The sequence below is a fragment of the Harpia harpyja genome, chromosome 19 (assembly GCF_026419915.1).
Source record: "Harpia harpyja isolate bHarHar1 chromosome 19, bHarHar1 primary haplotype, whole genome shotgun sequence".
NCBI classification, from domain to species: Eukaryota; Metazoa; Chordata; class Aves; order Accipitriformes; family Accipitridae; genus Harpia; species Harpia harpyja.
In genome coordinates, this window is record NC_068958.1 from 17,494,615 (window position 1) to 17,508,083 (window position 13,469).

A 13,469-nucleotide genomic window follows, 5' to 3' on the forward strand; every position below is an offset into this window, starting at 1 on the left:
AGATCCCATTTATTGCAGTGCTTATCAAAGTATACTTGGAACAGAAGCATGCAGACTGCTATCCAGTAACATGCCAATTGATTAAAAAAGTACATCAAAGAAACAAAGTTCATCGCGACCACACTGACAGAGCTTAAGAAGTACAGTAATGATGTGCAGTCCCATGCCTGCTGAGAGGGTACACAATTTTAGTCTGATAAGCATTTTCAGTTTAATTATCACAGCACAAAATACAGTATATAGTTAGAAAACATAGCATTTGGTATTTTAGGGAATACAGGAAGAGAAAGTCACATATACAAACAACACAGCTAACTTTGGTACTTTCAGATGGCTGCATTTTTTTTTCCTTTTATTCCCTTGTTACTTTAAGTGATATTTGTAATTCAGACATGGATTCATTTTTTAAACATTATCTGGGAAAGATTAAGAGGGGGCCATCAACCTCAGCATATGCTTAACTCTACTTAGATGTTGGCAGTGACAAGTCTTATTTTGTATGCTGTCTGCTCTGCTGGGTTCCCTTGTCAACCTGGTGAGAGTCTTGAGCCAATTAACACACAATTGAGTAGTCATGCATCCAGAATATACTCATCAGTGCTCATTTATTGAGCATATTCCATAAGCAATTCTTAAAAGGTCCTGTTTGATTAAACAAGCCATTAGACTTTACAAGGGCAACCACTGAATCAAATTTCAGAGTTGAGACAGCTGCAGTCAATTCTTTCCTTGTCCAGAATGGTGAACTGAAAGGATTTAATTCGAAGTTGAGAGATGTCCTGAGAAAGTGAACCAAGAACAACAGGAAACAGATACTTACACTGGAGATTGCTCTGAAATCAAGTCAATCACTACCAATACAGCTGATCTAATACAGCTTCTTTTTAATATTGTGTGAAACTAAGGGGGGCATTTATGTACTACCCTCCTCCTCCTCCCCAACATACAGAATTCCTTGCAACAGTTCAGTGTAGCAAAACACAGCAGACAAGAGAAACACTCTTGCCTCATCAGAAAACAGAAGTTACGAGGATGGAAAACTCAAGGGGGTATGTCTACTATTTAATACTCTGCATAGCAGCACTCTGGTCTGAGAAATGATGATTCTTCCATCTGTTTTATGCATATCTACTAAGCATGCAAGTGGGATTACTCAGGCTGGGCAATGAACTACGAATCTGAGCATGAGACAAAGGATTGTTTTCTTAAGGGAACCACTGCAGCAAAACAAGAATGTTCATCATCACAACACGAAAGAAAAAAGGCTAAAAGTCACACGCTAGAAGTCCAAACGCTTAGTTTTAAAGGTTATTACAGAATTTAATCTTAACTCATTCCAATCCAGCATTTTCACTTGGACATAATGAAACACAAATAGCATTAATAAAGCAAACTGTACAGAAGAAAGAAATGAGTACATGAATTAAAACTATTTCCAGCTACTGGAAATTCATGTTGAGGTAAAAATAATATTAAAAATGAGCCATAAGCTTTTCTACTTTCCTTGTTGTAATACACTTACGATGATATTTAATTTTTTCCTTTTGCTACTCACTAACATAGATTAAAAGTTGTACAGGTCAGACGATAGCCACATGCTTCACCTCATGTTGAAGCTCACTATTTCACAGAGCAGTAGGAATATCTTTCAATGATAACGGCAGAAAAATCGGCAGCAGCACCTCTGCACATGACTGTTTTGTTCCTGGCCTAAAACACTGTTAAGGGACTTGTGAGAGGGAAAGGAAGAAGGGGGGAGGATCATGATGTGGAAAACCCCCCTCATCATTTATGTCAGCCCTCAGCAATTTCAGCTGTATGTATTAATGCTGTAGCAAGGTACTTACACGTATTTATATGATGCACACCAAGCACTATAGAAATGCCGGCAGGTGGCAACGAGCAACTGAAGTACACAGAAGGTGGCAGGTTGCAAGCAGCAAACTTAACACCTACCACAACAATAGTTCAACACATACTTCTTGCAAGCATAGAGAAACCAATTCCCCCCGACATCAAGAGAGACTCTACTGAGCTTCAAACTTTCCTCTGCAAATAACCAAGTTCTTCAAGTAGTGTTGGAAAAAACTCGTAAAATTGAAAGTTTTAAGCCCAATAATCATGGAGATTACTGCCTTATCTCCTACCATAATCCTGAGATCCTGAAGCTGTTCCCAAGAGCAAGAACTCAATGTGCTAAACTTTGACTTGGAAGGCTTCCATCTCTGTATTTTGATATTTGGTGTGAATTGTCTATCCAAGACAACACAAACTCCTTTTCTGCTAACTGCTAAAGAAGAAGCCTTCATTTTAGCGGCTTTCTGAAATATGTACTCATTTGCTAATCTCTCTTTCATACCTCAGTGATAGTACTGGCAAGAGGTCTCAGAAGATTAACCAAATTAACTTTCTTCCCTTCCTAAACCACCTCATTATCAAGTGGGCTCTTGCTCATGTACAACTGCCACAGTGTCACTGAACAAGAATGTTCCCCCAAATTCTCCAACATTCCTCAATAACGGCTGTTTTGTTAAACAGCCTCCTGAATTCTTTTGCTTTCTCTAGGGATTATTATTCAAACAGTGAAGTAACATTTTTAGCTTTTCAGTTATATGAAAGCTGGTAAGAACTGATCCTTCCTCTCAGTGTTTACTGATATGCCTTTATGAAGCATCCTTAGGCACTAATTTCCACCTCATTGTCTGTGTATATAGTTACGCATATATATAAACACATACACACCTAGTTTCTACTATCACCAACTCTCCCTATTTCAATTAAAAAAGGTTGGGATAAACCAGTAATGCAATAACTCATAGGAGAAATGCTGGAGACCATGGTGCAGCAACATCCTCATGTCACTGAATTTTTAAAATATGATTTAGCACTTCCCGCCAGTCCAGCATGGACAAACATACAAGGTCTTTACCTGTGCAGTGCTGTGTCTCCTGTTTCTTAAGACAACACTCCAGTTGCAATGCAGAACCCATCTCAGATCTGACAGAGAGTAATAGCTCTAGCTTCACTTCTAACTATCCTGGATTTGAGACAGGTCCTGCAGAGTCAGACTGTCTGCATACTGCCCTTGTAAGGTTGGATACAGCACTGAACCTGCATAAACAGAGACATCTCCCAATATAGTTCTTGAAGCCAGAACAGTGAGCAGGTGCAGTACTGAATCCAAGTGGAGTAAATTTGGGTCTGGAAGAACCAGAACTAGTAATCACAACTAGACTCCAGCTAACGGCAAGCAAATTTCTTTCAGAGTTTGTGCACCATATTCCCTAATGCTTCTGGTTTCTGCATTCCTGAAATACTAAATCTGCTTCCACAGGGACATGTGGAAGTCCATTGGGGCTTGCCAGTTTGATTTTTGTGATATGCAGGAGAAAAATGCACTTTTTCCAAACCAGAGACGCCCCCATTATGGCACAGCTGCACCCATACAAGATTAAGCCTGAAACAAAGCTCATTCTGTACTGCAGCACAGCAAGTCCACAATCCAGATAAACCAGTTACTGTGCTGAAAAACAGAACAGGAGAACAAAGTATTTGCACTGCTTTAATATTGAATGTTTTCCTGCAATTCAGAATCACCTTTTTGTTTCTTCAAATGTGCAGTATATTCCTGCTCTTTCACGAGCTCATTCCCAGGTTGGGTGTTTGTTCTTAAACGAAACTATCTATGCTGTTCCCTGCTGCCTTTGCACTGTTGATGTTACTATAGCGACTTTTACTGCAGCCAACCCAACTTGCTTTGAGACACTTCCTACTCCCTCACGGGGTATTTTTAAGCAATACTGACCTCTAGCTACTTTTGTGAGCTATTTAACCAACTCGGGTTGCTTTTTGAAAAGTCTGCATCAGCTGCCAAGTTCTAATAAAATTATACGATCATGTAAAGATGGAGACATATCAGTGGGACCTTACCGTCTCAACTGATTATTCTACAATCTTGATGTAGTACAGGGCAGCTCCCTGCAGCTGTCAGTGCGAAGAAAAAGAACCAGCACAGTTGATGTATTCAGTAATTGGGCACAAACTAACAGCTTTCCTACTCCACCTGCAACAGTCCATAGGAATTTAGCAGAAGCTATCCCACTTCCTCCACCCTCAGGGTGAACACTCCTGCTCTGTAGATAGAGACTGACACAAAGTGCACTCTGCACAGCTTCAGTGACTTGTCAAGGCTGGTAGAGCGACAGCATATACGAATCAGACATTCTGTTCCGCAAGCATACACTTAACTTGACACACAAAATTTGTCTTTTTTTTTTTTTTTTTTTTAAGACAATGGACTTTTTCGGCAAGCGAAGTTGATTATACATTTAACTGTTCAAGTTTGAGCTGTCTGTAAGACATAAAACATTAATCTTTCCCTTTAGTGGTCTGCTGCTCTTCTCTGAGCCGTTTCCAATTTGCCTATTGAGTTGATCTTTAACGAAATACAGTTTCTTGGACATAATCTCATCACAGAAATACAGTAAGTGATAACCAGCTGTGTGCTCTTTCCTGTTTCTTTGGAATGGAAGGCAAGTTAGAAATGCTGTCACATTTCCTAAAACATCACTACTGTTCACAGCCCCCTCAGTGTATTTTTGACATAGAGTTACTACTTAGGATACACAGACAGGGAAAAGCCACTGTGCACTAAGACCTTTTCAGCTCCTTTCAACAGCTGTCTCCGACTCCACTTATTCAGGAGTAAGAATACCTAAGCCTGTGCACTCCAGTGAATCTGAAAGGGTAGATAAAATATATAAAATATAGACTGTTTTTTCAGTTTTACGATTGGTGAAATGAAAGCTTCACAAAAAAAACTAGTATCAGTGAAAATCAGTTAACTGGATAAATAATCTCAGAGTTTTTGCCATAGAAATGAACATCAGCTTATGGCAGCCTATTAACCTTATGACATGGGGCAAATGAAGACACAAATGTGTTTACTACACAGTGCTGTCCATTACCTAAAATAATGATACACATACATTCATGTGCTCATTGCCTTCTCAAAATTAGCTACATATTGATGGATCATCAAATTCTCATAAGATAAGGCCATGCAGAACTATAGTATCTGCTATAAAATGCTGCCACCAAAACACACACAAAATCAAAAAGCAAAAGTTACAGTGAATACCAGCAGTAATGTACACATTTGTCTGGAGCAAAAAGCAAATTCGGTGGTTGCATCTGTAAAGTCAAGCACATGCTAAGGTTGGGGTTTTGTGTGTTCTTTGATCGATAACAGGAAAACTTTAATTATCAGGGCCCCGTAAAGTTCAAAGGGAGCTAAAAGCATTCAGTATTGAGACCTTCAGTACAGCTTGAAAGTGAGAAGCCTAAAACAGTAAAAGATTTGAGCCAGATGTCTTACTTTAAAGATTTAAGTATCAGAATTGACTGCAACTATCTGCTTTGGTGTAGTCAGAATTAGAATGGAGGTCTAGATTTTTTCTTTTCTTCCTCCAATAGACATTGAAAACTGCTCCAATGTCTTAAATTTTTGAGCAGAAACACAGAAGTTTCTCAAGAGAATGTGCATTAGTACCCTGCCAATAATACCTGTTATAAACAAGAGGTCCATATTTGTACTGGTTTAGCAGTATCTGGGTACCTATAGATCAATAACAATAGACTGTAAATAAATAGTGCACGTTGTAGCATTGTTTCAAAATCCCATACAAACGAAGGGCAAATTTCAGAGGTTTCCAGATGCAAAATCATTCTGTAGTGTATTTATTTGAAACATATTTGTTAGATCTATGAATGCAAACACAGAATAAACATACATTTCCACATTAAGGCTAGTTTCCCTTGTGTTTCCCCACCTACACTCACCCAGCAGTAAACGGGATTTCAGCTGTTGACTTTCTTGGCATTGCAGTTTTGGTCCTGTTATTGACAGAACCATGGCCTGCACTAACTAAAAGGGATTCAGAACTTTAAATTGTAGGCACAATGTCAATTAAAACACTATATTTTAAGAGTTATGGTTAATAGTAAAGATTTACTATACGCCATCACAAGTCAATCAAGATCAAGCATTAAGTAGTTAACTGAATACTAAAGCCAGACTGCCACCATCTGACAAAAGCATTCTATTCTTGGGGATGAAACACCAGGTACTTTCCCTTATTTATTTAGGTTTAAATCACATCAGAAGTTCCTAATTAACTAGTATGACAAAAGGATATTTTACCACTCCTAACACAAGCTAAGTAACTTTCAGTATTAATTGCAGATCCAAAAGGTAATAACTGCTACAAGCTCTAAGTGTGTATATACGAATATAAACCATTTACTACTGCTCTAAGGATCTGAACTACAATCACATAAAGCGCAACTAGACAGGAAAGCAGCCTAACTTTCAGTTTTATTTTCAGCCAAGGTACTTACATGCCAAAGCGCAATGTTCCAGAGACGTATGTCTGCCAATGCGCGCAGTAAAACATGAATGTTCCAGCAAAACAACAAAAGAACATCCAGTCAGGGTTCGTTCCCAGCTGCACAGCAATACAAGTTCCCAAAACCACAAAGACTGCAGAAGAAAATCAGTCACATAGTAAAAATATAAAGTGTGTATGTGTGTAAAGATCCTTACCAGAAACAAATCTAACAAAAGGACCCAGAGAAGGAGAGACAGCGTGAAGGTATCCTGATTTGTTTTATTTCACAGACATAAGAGATTAACACTTCCATTTAAAAAAAGTACAGACTGTAAAATATATATTTAAATTCATATCAGTTATCAGAAGTCCTGAATATTGAGGGTTTCTTAGTCTCCTACATTTTTATTGAACTTAATGGGATTAGAAATCAAGGGACTTGAGTGATTTATGCAATTGCAGCCTGCAGCCAGAGTTTTGGGATTTTCTCATGTATCCAAGATTTGCTGGACATATTTTTCCCCATTTTCTGAATTTTTATTATGCCATTAAGAAAATCTAAGGTCTGTCACTTAAGATTCATAAGGTATCTATGCTTTCCCCTCCACCTTTCAAATACATGACTTTGCTTTAAATTTTTATGAATACTTTATCAGAAGAGCTTTAGAATTTAAGTAACTGAAAGCATCTGATCATTCTCTTGAAATGGGGTTAAACTTCAGGCTGGCTCAATGAACTCTACCTACGTAGGAACCAATCTTGCTGATTCTAACCTTAAACTCAGACTTCTACCTTCCCATTGTTTAGGCTTCGTACCTGTCTTGCAATTGCTCTATATAGATTCAATCTAAAATAATATAGAAGAGCATTTTGACAACTTCTTACAGAAAATTTTTTAGAACCAAGACTCTGATAAAGCATACACAGAAGACTGCTGGCTCAGACTGAATTAGTCACATGCTTAATTTTTTTTTCAGTGTAATACAAGAGAAGACATTCAGTTGATTAAGAATACTGTCTATGGAAATAAGGTTGACTGAAAAGCTAAACATTCAGCAATATCAGCTGTCCTCTTCTTCAGTAAAGAAGCATTTTTCTGTATTCCGGATTTGACCCCTGAAATAGAGTCATTTAATCCTCATACCTCAATTAAAAATGACAATACCTGTGGAAAGTGAATCACAGCCATGATCAAAAAGTTCTCCTAATGGAGTACTGCTATTTGTCCTTCTTGCTTGTTTTCCATCTATAGCATCCAGAGACTGGTAGATGAAAAGGCCACATGCACAAGCAATGTATGCCCAGGGAGGTGCCTAAGAAAGAAAGTCAATGAGAGTAAAAGATTTTTTAAACCTTAAAAAACAAAAAAGCCTGAAGTTGACCTATTTTACACTCTCATACAGTAATTTTTCATTTACACACACTTCCTTATCACATGCATGGACCTTTCAGTAGCTGGTCCTTGCAAGGACAGCCAGAGGGGGTTATGACATGTGAAATGTAAGTAAAAGTGACAAGAATTACTAGCTTAGATTAATAGGTACGGCACATTTTCTAAAGCAGGAAGCTGCACTCTACATCTGAAAAAATTATAGCACTACATTTGCAAAGTGGTGTGCAGTTAAGTTCTTGTCTTGCTTCTATTTCCAGTCAGAGTACGTGCAAATTGTCCAAGCGATTTAGAAACTCAAAAACCTTCTTAGCCCCCAAAACGTGAAGATGAGCTCAGTGTTTGTGACGCAGCTGCACAAGACCTCAATGAGGTGTCACGTACTGAAACACTGCCAAGTACAGGGTATTACCAGGCTGCAGTGGCATTTGAGAACTATGTCATTGCAAAGTGATCAAACTTTTAGAGTTCAAGTTTAGCTATTACATTTTCCAAGATCTGTAAAGCTTCAGTGCTCTGCAGTACAGCACCTCCACCACCAATTGTTTTTTCTATTATTAGGTAACAGCAGCTTTGTCAAATCTATGTTAATAACCCTTAATATTCACATCCTGTATAGCAATTTTTATTTCTACAGAAATACAAACAATACCAAATCCCTGCTAGACCAAAGACTACAATTCAAGCTTTTTTCAGTAGTTGAAGCATAAACCATTATGACTACAAAAGCCAGAGGGTTGCCATTAGTCTGTCTCAGTTTACACATCCATAAAACAGATATTATTGGATATTTTGCAATCTTCACACTTGACTCACTTTATAAAGTGAGCATTTATGAGCAGCTCTATTTTACAGACCACACCAGTAAAGTCCAAATACAGCTAAGTAGCTTAATCAAGCTGACTTGCCTCTCAAAGTTCTGGAGTCCAGCTTCTTTTGGTCTACACAGCCATGACTCATTTGTAGCACATCAACTTAAATGTATTTCTTTCTACAGCTTGCACTGTTCCTGCTACTGCATTTTACTAAAACAGTTCATTCTGCCTCAAAAGCTGGCACCATGCTCGGCTTTTAGCAGTGTATCTATACAAACCAGCACAAGAAAAGAGGTAAGGGGGAAACATGTCACCCAAAAGCAGATGGCCACATTTGGACAAGGTTTTGATGCCACAGAATTCCATCCCATTATACCATTTCTATTTCTCATGTATGAATTTTATATGCAATGTTTAAGTTACCTTCAGGGTCATGCAATTTCTCCTTATAAACTTTAAAAAAAAAAAAAAAAAAACCACCAAAAATTCAGGTACCATTCCATTGCTCAGCACTTTGCTAGCTGGGGTCCCCCCAACTAAGCAGGCAGTAGAACTATTTGTAGCTCATTTTCTTTTTGCCTACCGTTGAAGCTGTAAATGATAGCTATATTCCCTTGGCTACACCTTTCATCAACAGGAAGAGACAAGTCACTTTTGAAAAAAGCGGAACTAAAACTGAGCTACAAGGAAGAGAATTTACATCTGAAAGCAATAGTGCTTTCAGAAAAAAAATTCTGTTTCTGGAATTTCAAAGCCCCATTTTCTTCCCCAGACAGCTACTTGACACTTAAAAAGCACAAGCTCACAGCTCCACTACTGAGATGGCATCCTCCCTGTCGTGCCAGCACGCAGGGCTGCAGTGCCATATGGCAAATCAGATCAGGCTGAAAGCTACCTCAGCAGAAAGTTATTTTTCAGCTAAAGCGAGAAGACAATCTCATTCATTTAGCACAAAGTAACTCTCAAACTGTTAAACACGAAACAGTGTTTTAATACAGCAGACTACAGCTAACTATGACTTTCTGACACCGACTGTAACTTAGTGCGTGCTTCAGAAGTTTAAATAAATCTTAAATTATGCTTTGGTTCAGTAGCCTAGACTAGCTGCCAAGTTGCTGAAACAGATACAGGTTGAAGTCTCTCTATCAAACTGGATTTCAGAGTCTCAGCCCCCATGTAATACTGCTATAGGAGTAAGCAGCAAGTTAAAACCAAGCCATGCCATAGTCCAAAAAAGAAAGGAGCTCCTCTAAGTATTCACTGCTCAAACTTAATATTCACTTTTTATCTTACACCTGCCAAATTCCACAAGTTATTGCAAAACTAACTATTTAAACAGATTTCTACAAGAGGCAAACATCCCTTTACTATGTCACGTGGAACAGGGATGCAGAGTGTTGAATGTGCCAACCTATGTGGGTTTTTTCAGAGTCTGGTTGGAAACAAACTGTATGCCACTTGACTATGAAGCGTTTTCCCAACCTCAGTTGGGAGACTTAGTTATGAAGGAATTTAGATACTGTAAAAGCTAGAACTCATGAGACATTCTCCAGCTATTTGATATGCAATACATTTGCTGTACCAAATAATTCTTTTTTTCAGTGCAGATAGGAGCAGCTTTTAAGATTCAACATTCACGTGACAAAACATTTCCAGTGCACAAAAATGAGAGTCTTCAAGTGCCTTACCAGGTAACTTTAGTGAGAGAGAAAAGTCTTTGAAACTAGTAACTTGAAATGTGTTGTAAAGACTTTTGTACCCCTGAAACCAGGAATTACAGGAAGTTAAGACAGTTCTCCTGGTCATGAGCTTTTAGTGCTTTCAGAACAAAGAATAAAACTGCTGACTTTTATCCAGCCTTCTCACAGCACGGACTACTCGCACAGCATGCTGCTCAAGAAGACAACTTTGTGTTCCCACAGCTCATCACACACCGTACCTAAGGTCCTGATCTGAGCTGCCTGGTAATATGAACTGCCAGGGCCCACACGGGTTGAAGAAAGGTGTTCTGTTATTTTAGTAAGCTGGGTTTAGTCACCAGCCACAGAGGAAACAGCTGGCCTTGATCTCTCAAGCTACACCACTTTGGAGCTCAGTCCCTTGTCTGAGCTCAAGTTCCTCACTGTGTTGCAACTCTAGCTGGGCTCACAGGCAGACTCAGCTCACTGCCAATCGAGTCACCTTGCACTTCTTGTGTGGTAACTCTAGATCAGAAAGCTGAAGGTGACTAACCCAGTCACAAGCAGAGAAAGTAAACAGGCAAAAACTCCACGGGCCATGCAAGCAAGGCAGCCACAAATCCGTTTCTTAATTGTCTGCACATGCACTCAAACCTTGTGGGGCTGCAGCCTTCATGCAGCAGGTCCTTCACAGCTGCAATTGGAACAGCTATTTTGGTACTAGACCCCATTTCATACAGTGCATGTTGGCCAGAGGAACCACTGTTTCACTCGGCAAGCAGCATGCTAACCCCAAAATCCGCATACGCTCTTTTTGCATGCAAGCACTCACATAGAGGCACACACATTACAAACATTTATAGAGAATAGCTTGAATGTATGAAAACTGCGGACTGGTCAATGCGAAACAGTTCTCCACAAAGATGAGAACCCACCAGAAAATGGTGCCAGCTGCTACTAGATGACAGTAACTACGAACAAAGACTGTCAGAGGTCCATAACTTACCTGTTCTGTAGCTGTTGGGCAGTAATATACTAATAGCAGAGTTGTAAATATATTTATTAACAGTCCAATGACGGTGATCAGATTTGGGGCAATCCAGGCTGGAACTCTTCCAACTAACCATTCCCAGTAACCTTGCATTAGGGGTTCAAGCAGGGATCGTCCAGCACTCTGATATTTGTGTTCTTCTAACCGTTTCAGCTGGTGCTTTGACAAGGGAGGTGTAGGCAACTGAACTAGTTTGCTTAACACGCATCCAGCAGCGGGACCGTGACCACAGCCCGCAGGGGATTCCAGGTGCGACTCCCCACATCGCCTCTTTATGTTTCGATGCCCACTCATGGATTGGGCAGCCTCAGAATTTTTATTTGGCAGGTAGCAGCTGTTACGGAGAATCATAAGATCCTGCAACATAAAGGGTTGAAACATACTGAAGATCAAGAGCACAAATTAGATTTTAAGATATCAAAAGTTTCTAGGCGCTGCTCTAAGGAGCATTTCATTTGCCATCAGCAAAACAAGAAGATTCTATAAGAGTTCTCCCTTAGAAAAGAAAGATATTTGGAGAATTGCTGAGGGAAAGACAGAAAACGAGGGTTCTCAATGCGGTTATAAGATGGTGAGTTGCACTTGTTTGCTTTCCTTGCTGCTTACTGAAGCAAATATCCTGCAGCCACCAGCCTTAATTTCATCAGCAGTAGAAACTTATACCACATCACTGACTTACATTACAGACTAAGGCACAGTCAGTCCCCGCACATCTCTCTCAGAGGAGAGCTAGCTGTACGTAACAGATGTACCCCACTAGCTTATCAATTGATGGCACTAAAGATTTCTCTGTATTTCTAGTGTTTTCAGTTTAACTGGTTTGAAGCAGCTTTGCCTCTTTGGTGAAGCTGAACAACCACCTAAAGGCAGTTACAAGCATTTTTTTCAGATCGCTGTTCCTTATTGCAGTTTTGCTGTGACTTTTTTCTTCTCCAAATTTAACCCAATTCAGGTGAAAGCTCATTGTCTGTTTAACTTTTAAGATATTCAAGAAACATGCAGGAGCTAGAGAGCTTTAGCTAGTCAAAGACAGCCTACAGACACCAGCATGGGGCAGCCGTGAAGAGAAAACACAGGGTCAGGAACAGCATTTCTAGTGCAAACAAGGACCCTCACAATGTTCCATCTCCCTTGAAGGCAGGTGACCAGAAAGACATAACTCTCCATACAAACTAGAGGAGAAGCAGTAGAGAAAGGAGACTAAAAAGAAAAGTTTGCTATTTATCTACAAAAGCCAACCAGAAAAAAAATTAAAAAACAAAAACCTAGTTGTGAAGTCTAGCAGAATGAAGCCAGAGAGGGGAAGATAACAGCTCTCTCTAAAGCCATCAGCAACACACATACCAGGTATGGAAAATAAGCTATGTAAATCAAAGGTCAACACTGGCATAAGAACAAGTGCTCTATTTCTACTCTCCACAGCTTAATTAAGGGAATTTCCAACAGTGAAAAGCCAGCTTCAGAAAGTCCAGGCAGTGGGAGGAGAGAAAGCAAGCAAACAGGGCCTTGCTTATGCAGGAACTTGATAAGTTTGGGAGCAGGCAGACCTGCACCCCTTCGTTTATCAGGAAAGCAGACTTCGTCACCTAGGAAGTCCCTGTGGGTGTTGTCCTGGATGACCAGAAAAATTAGCTCCCGTGCAGAAAACTACACGCTTTTCCTCTCTTTCTGAAGGGTTACTCAACCAAAGACCGCCTCGTCCCCCAGAACAGACCCCACACTGCCCGGCTTCCGCCGGACTTTCACCCGGGCCTGGCTGCTCGCCGGCAAACACCCAGGGGACGGTAGGGAGGACAAGGGCAGCTCTCGGCCCAAACAACCGCTTCGCCCCCAGCCCGAAGGAGGCAGTCAGGACCCACCCGCACCCAGGCCGAGCGGGGGTACCCGGCCCAACCCGCAGCACAGGCCCAGGCCCGACCTCAAAGACCTCCCCCCTCACCCGCACGGCACCCCTCTCCCTCAGGGACTCCGTCCCACCAGGGAAGAGCGCGCAGAGCCAGAAAAAAGAACCCCATCCCCTCACACCCCGCCCGCCACCGAGGGAAACCCGGCATCTACCTCAATCTCCCCACACCAGGCGACGCTTTTACGCCCCTTTTGCGACGGCCGGAAAGGAGGTGGGCGGTGGCACCGGCGCGCGCCGGG

At 40.6% G+C, this 13,469-nt stretch overlaps 1 protein-coding gene across 6 annotated transcripts in view; it reads right to left on the bottom strand.

Annotated features, from left to right (window-relative positions):
* Positions 1-13,469, bottom strand: part of CEPT1 (choline/ethanolamine phosphotransferase 1) — a 69,958-nt gene that overhangs the window by 17,962 nt on the left and 38,527 nt on the right. For 4 of the 6 annotated variants that reach the window (XM_052814200.1, XM_052814199.1, XM_052814194.1 and 1 more), the window contains exons 2-4: positions 11,280-11,681; positions 7,555-7,702; positions 6,400-6,541 (exon numbers count right to left, since the gene is read on the bottom strand). In XM_052814200.1, coding sequence (XP_052670160.1) covers positions 6,400-6,541; positions 7,555-7,702; positions 11,280-11,675 — 686 coding nt within the window. In that variant the 5' untranslated portion in view covers positions 11,676-11,681. Of the gene's footprint in view, positions 1-6,399; positions 6,542-7,554; positions 7,703-11,279; positions 11,682-12,910; positions 12,936-13,382; position 13,469 lie in introns of those variants that run through there. The other 2 variants (XM_052814196.1, XM_052814198.1) reach the window with 2 other exon arrangements.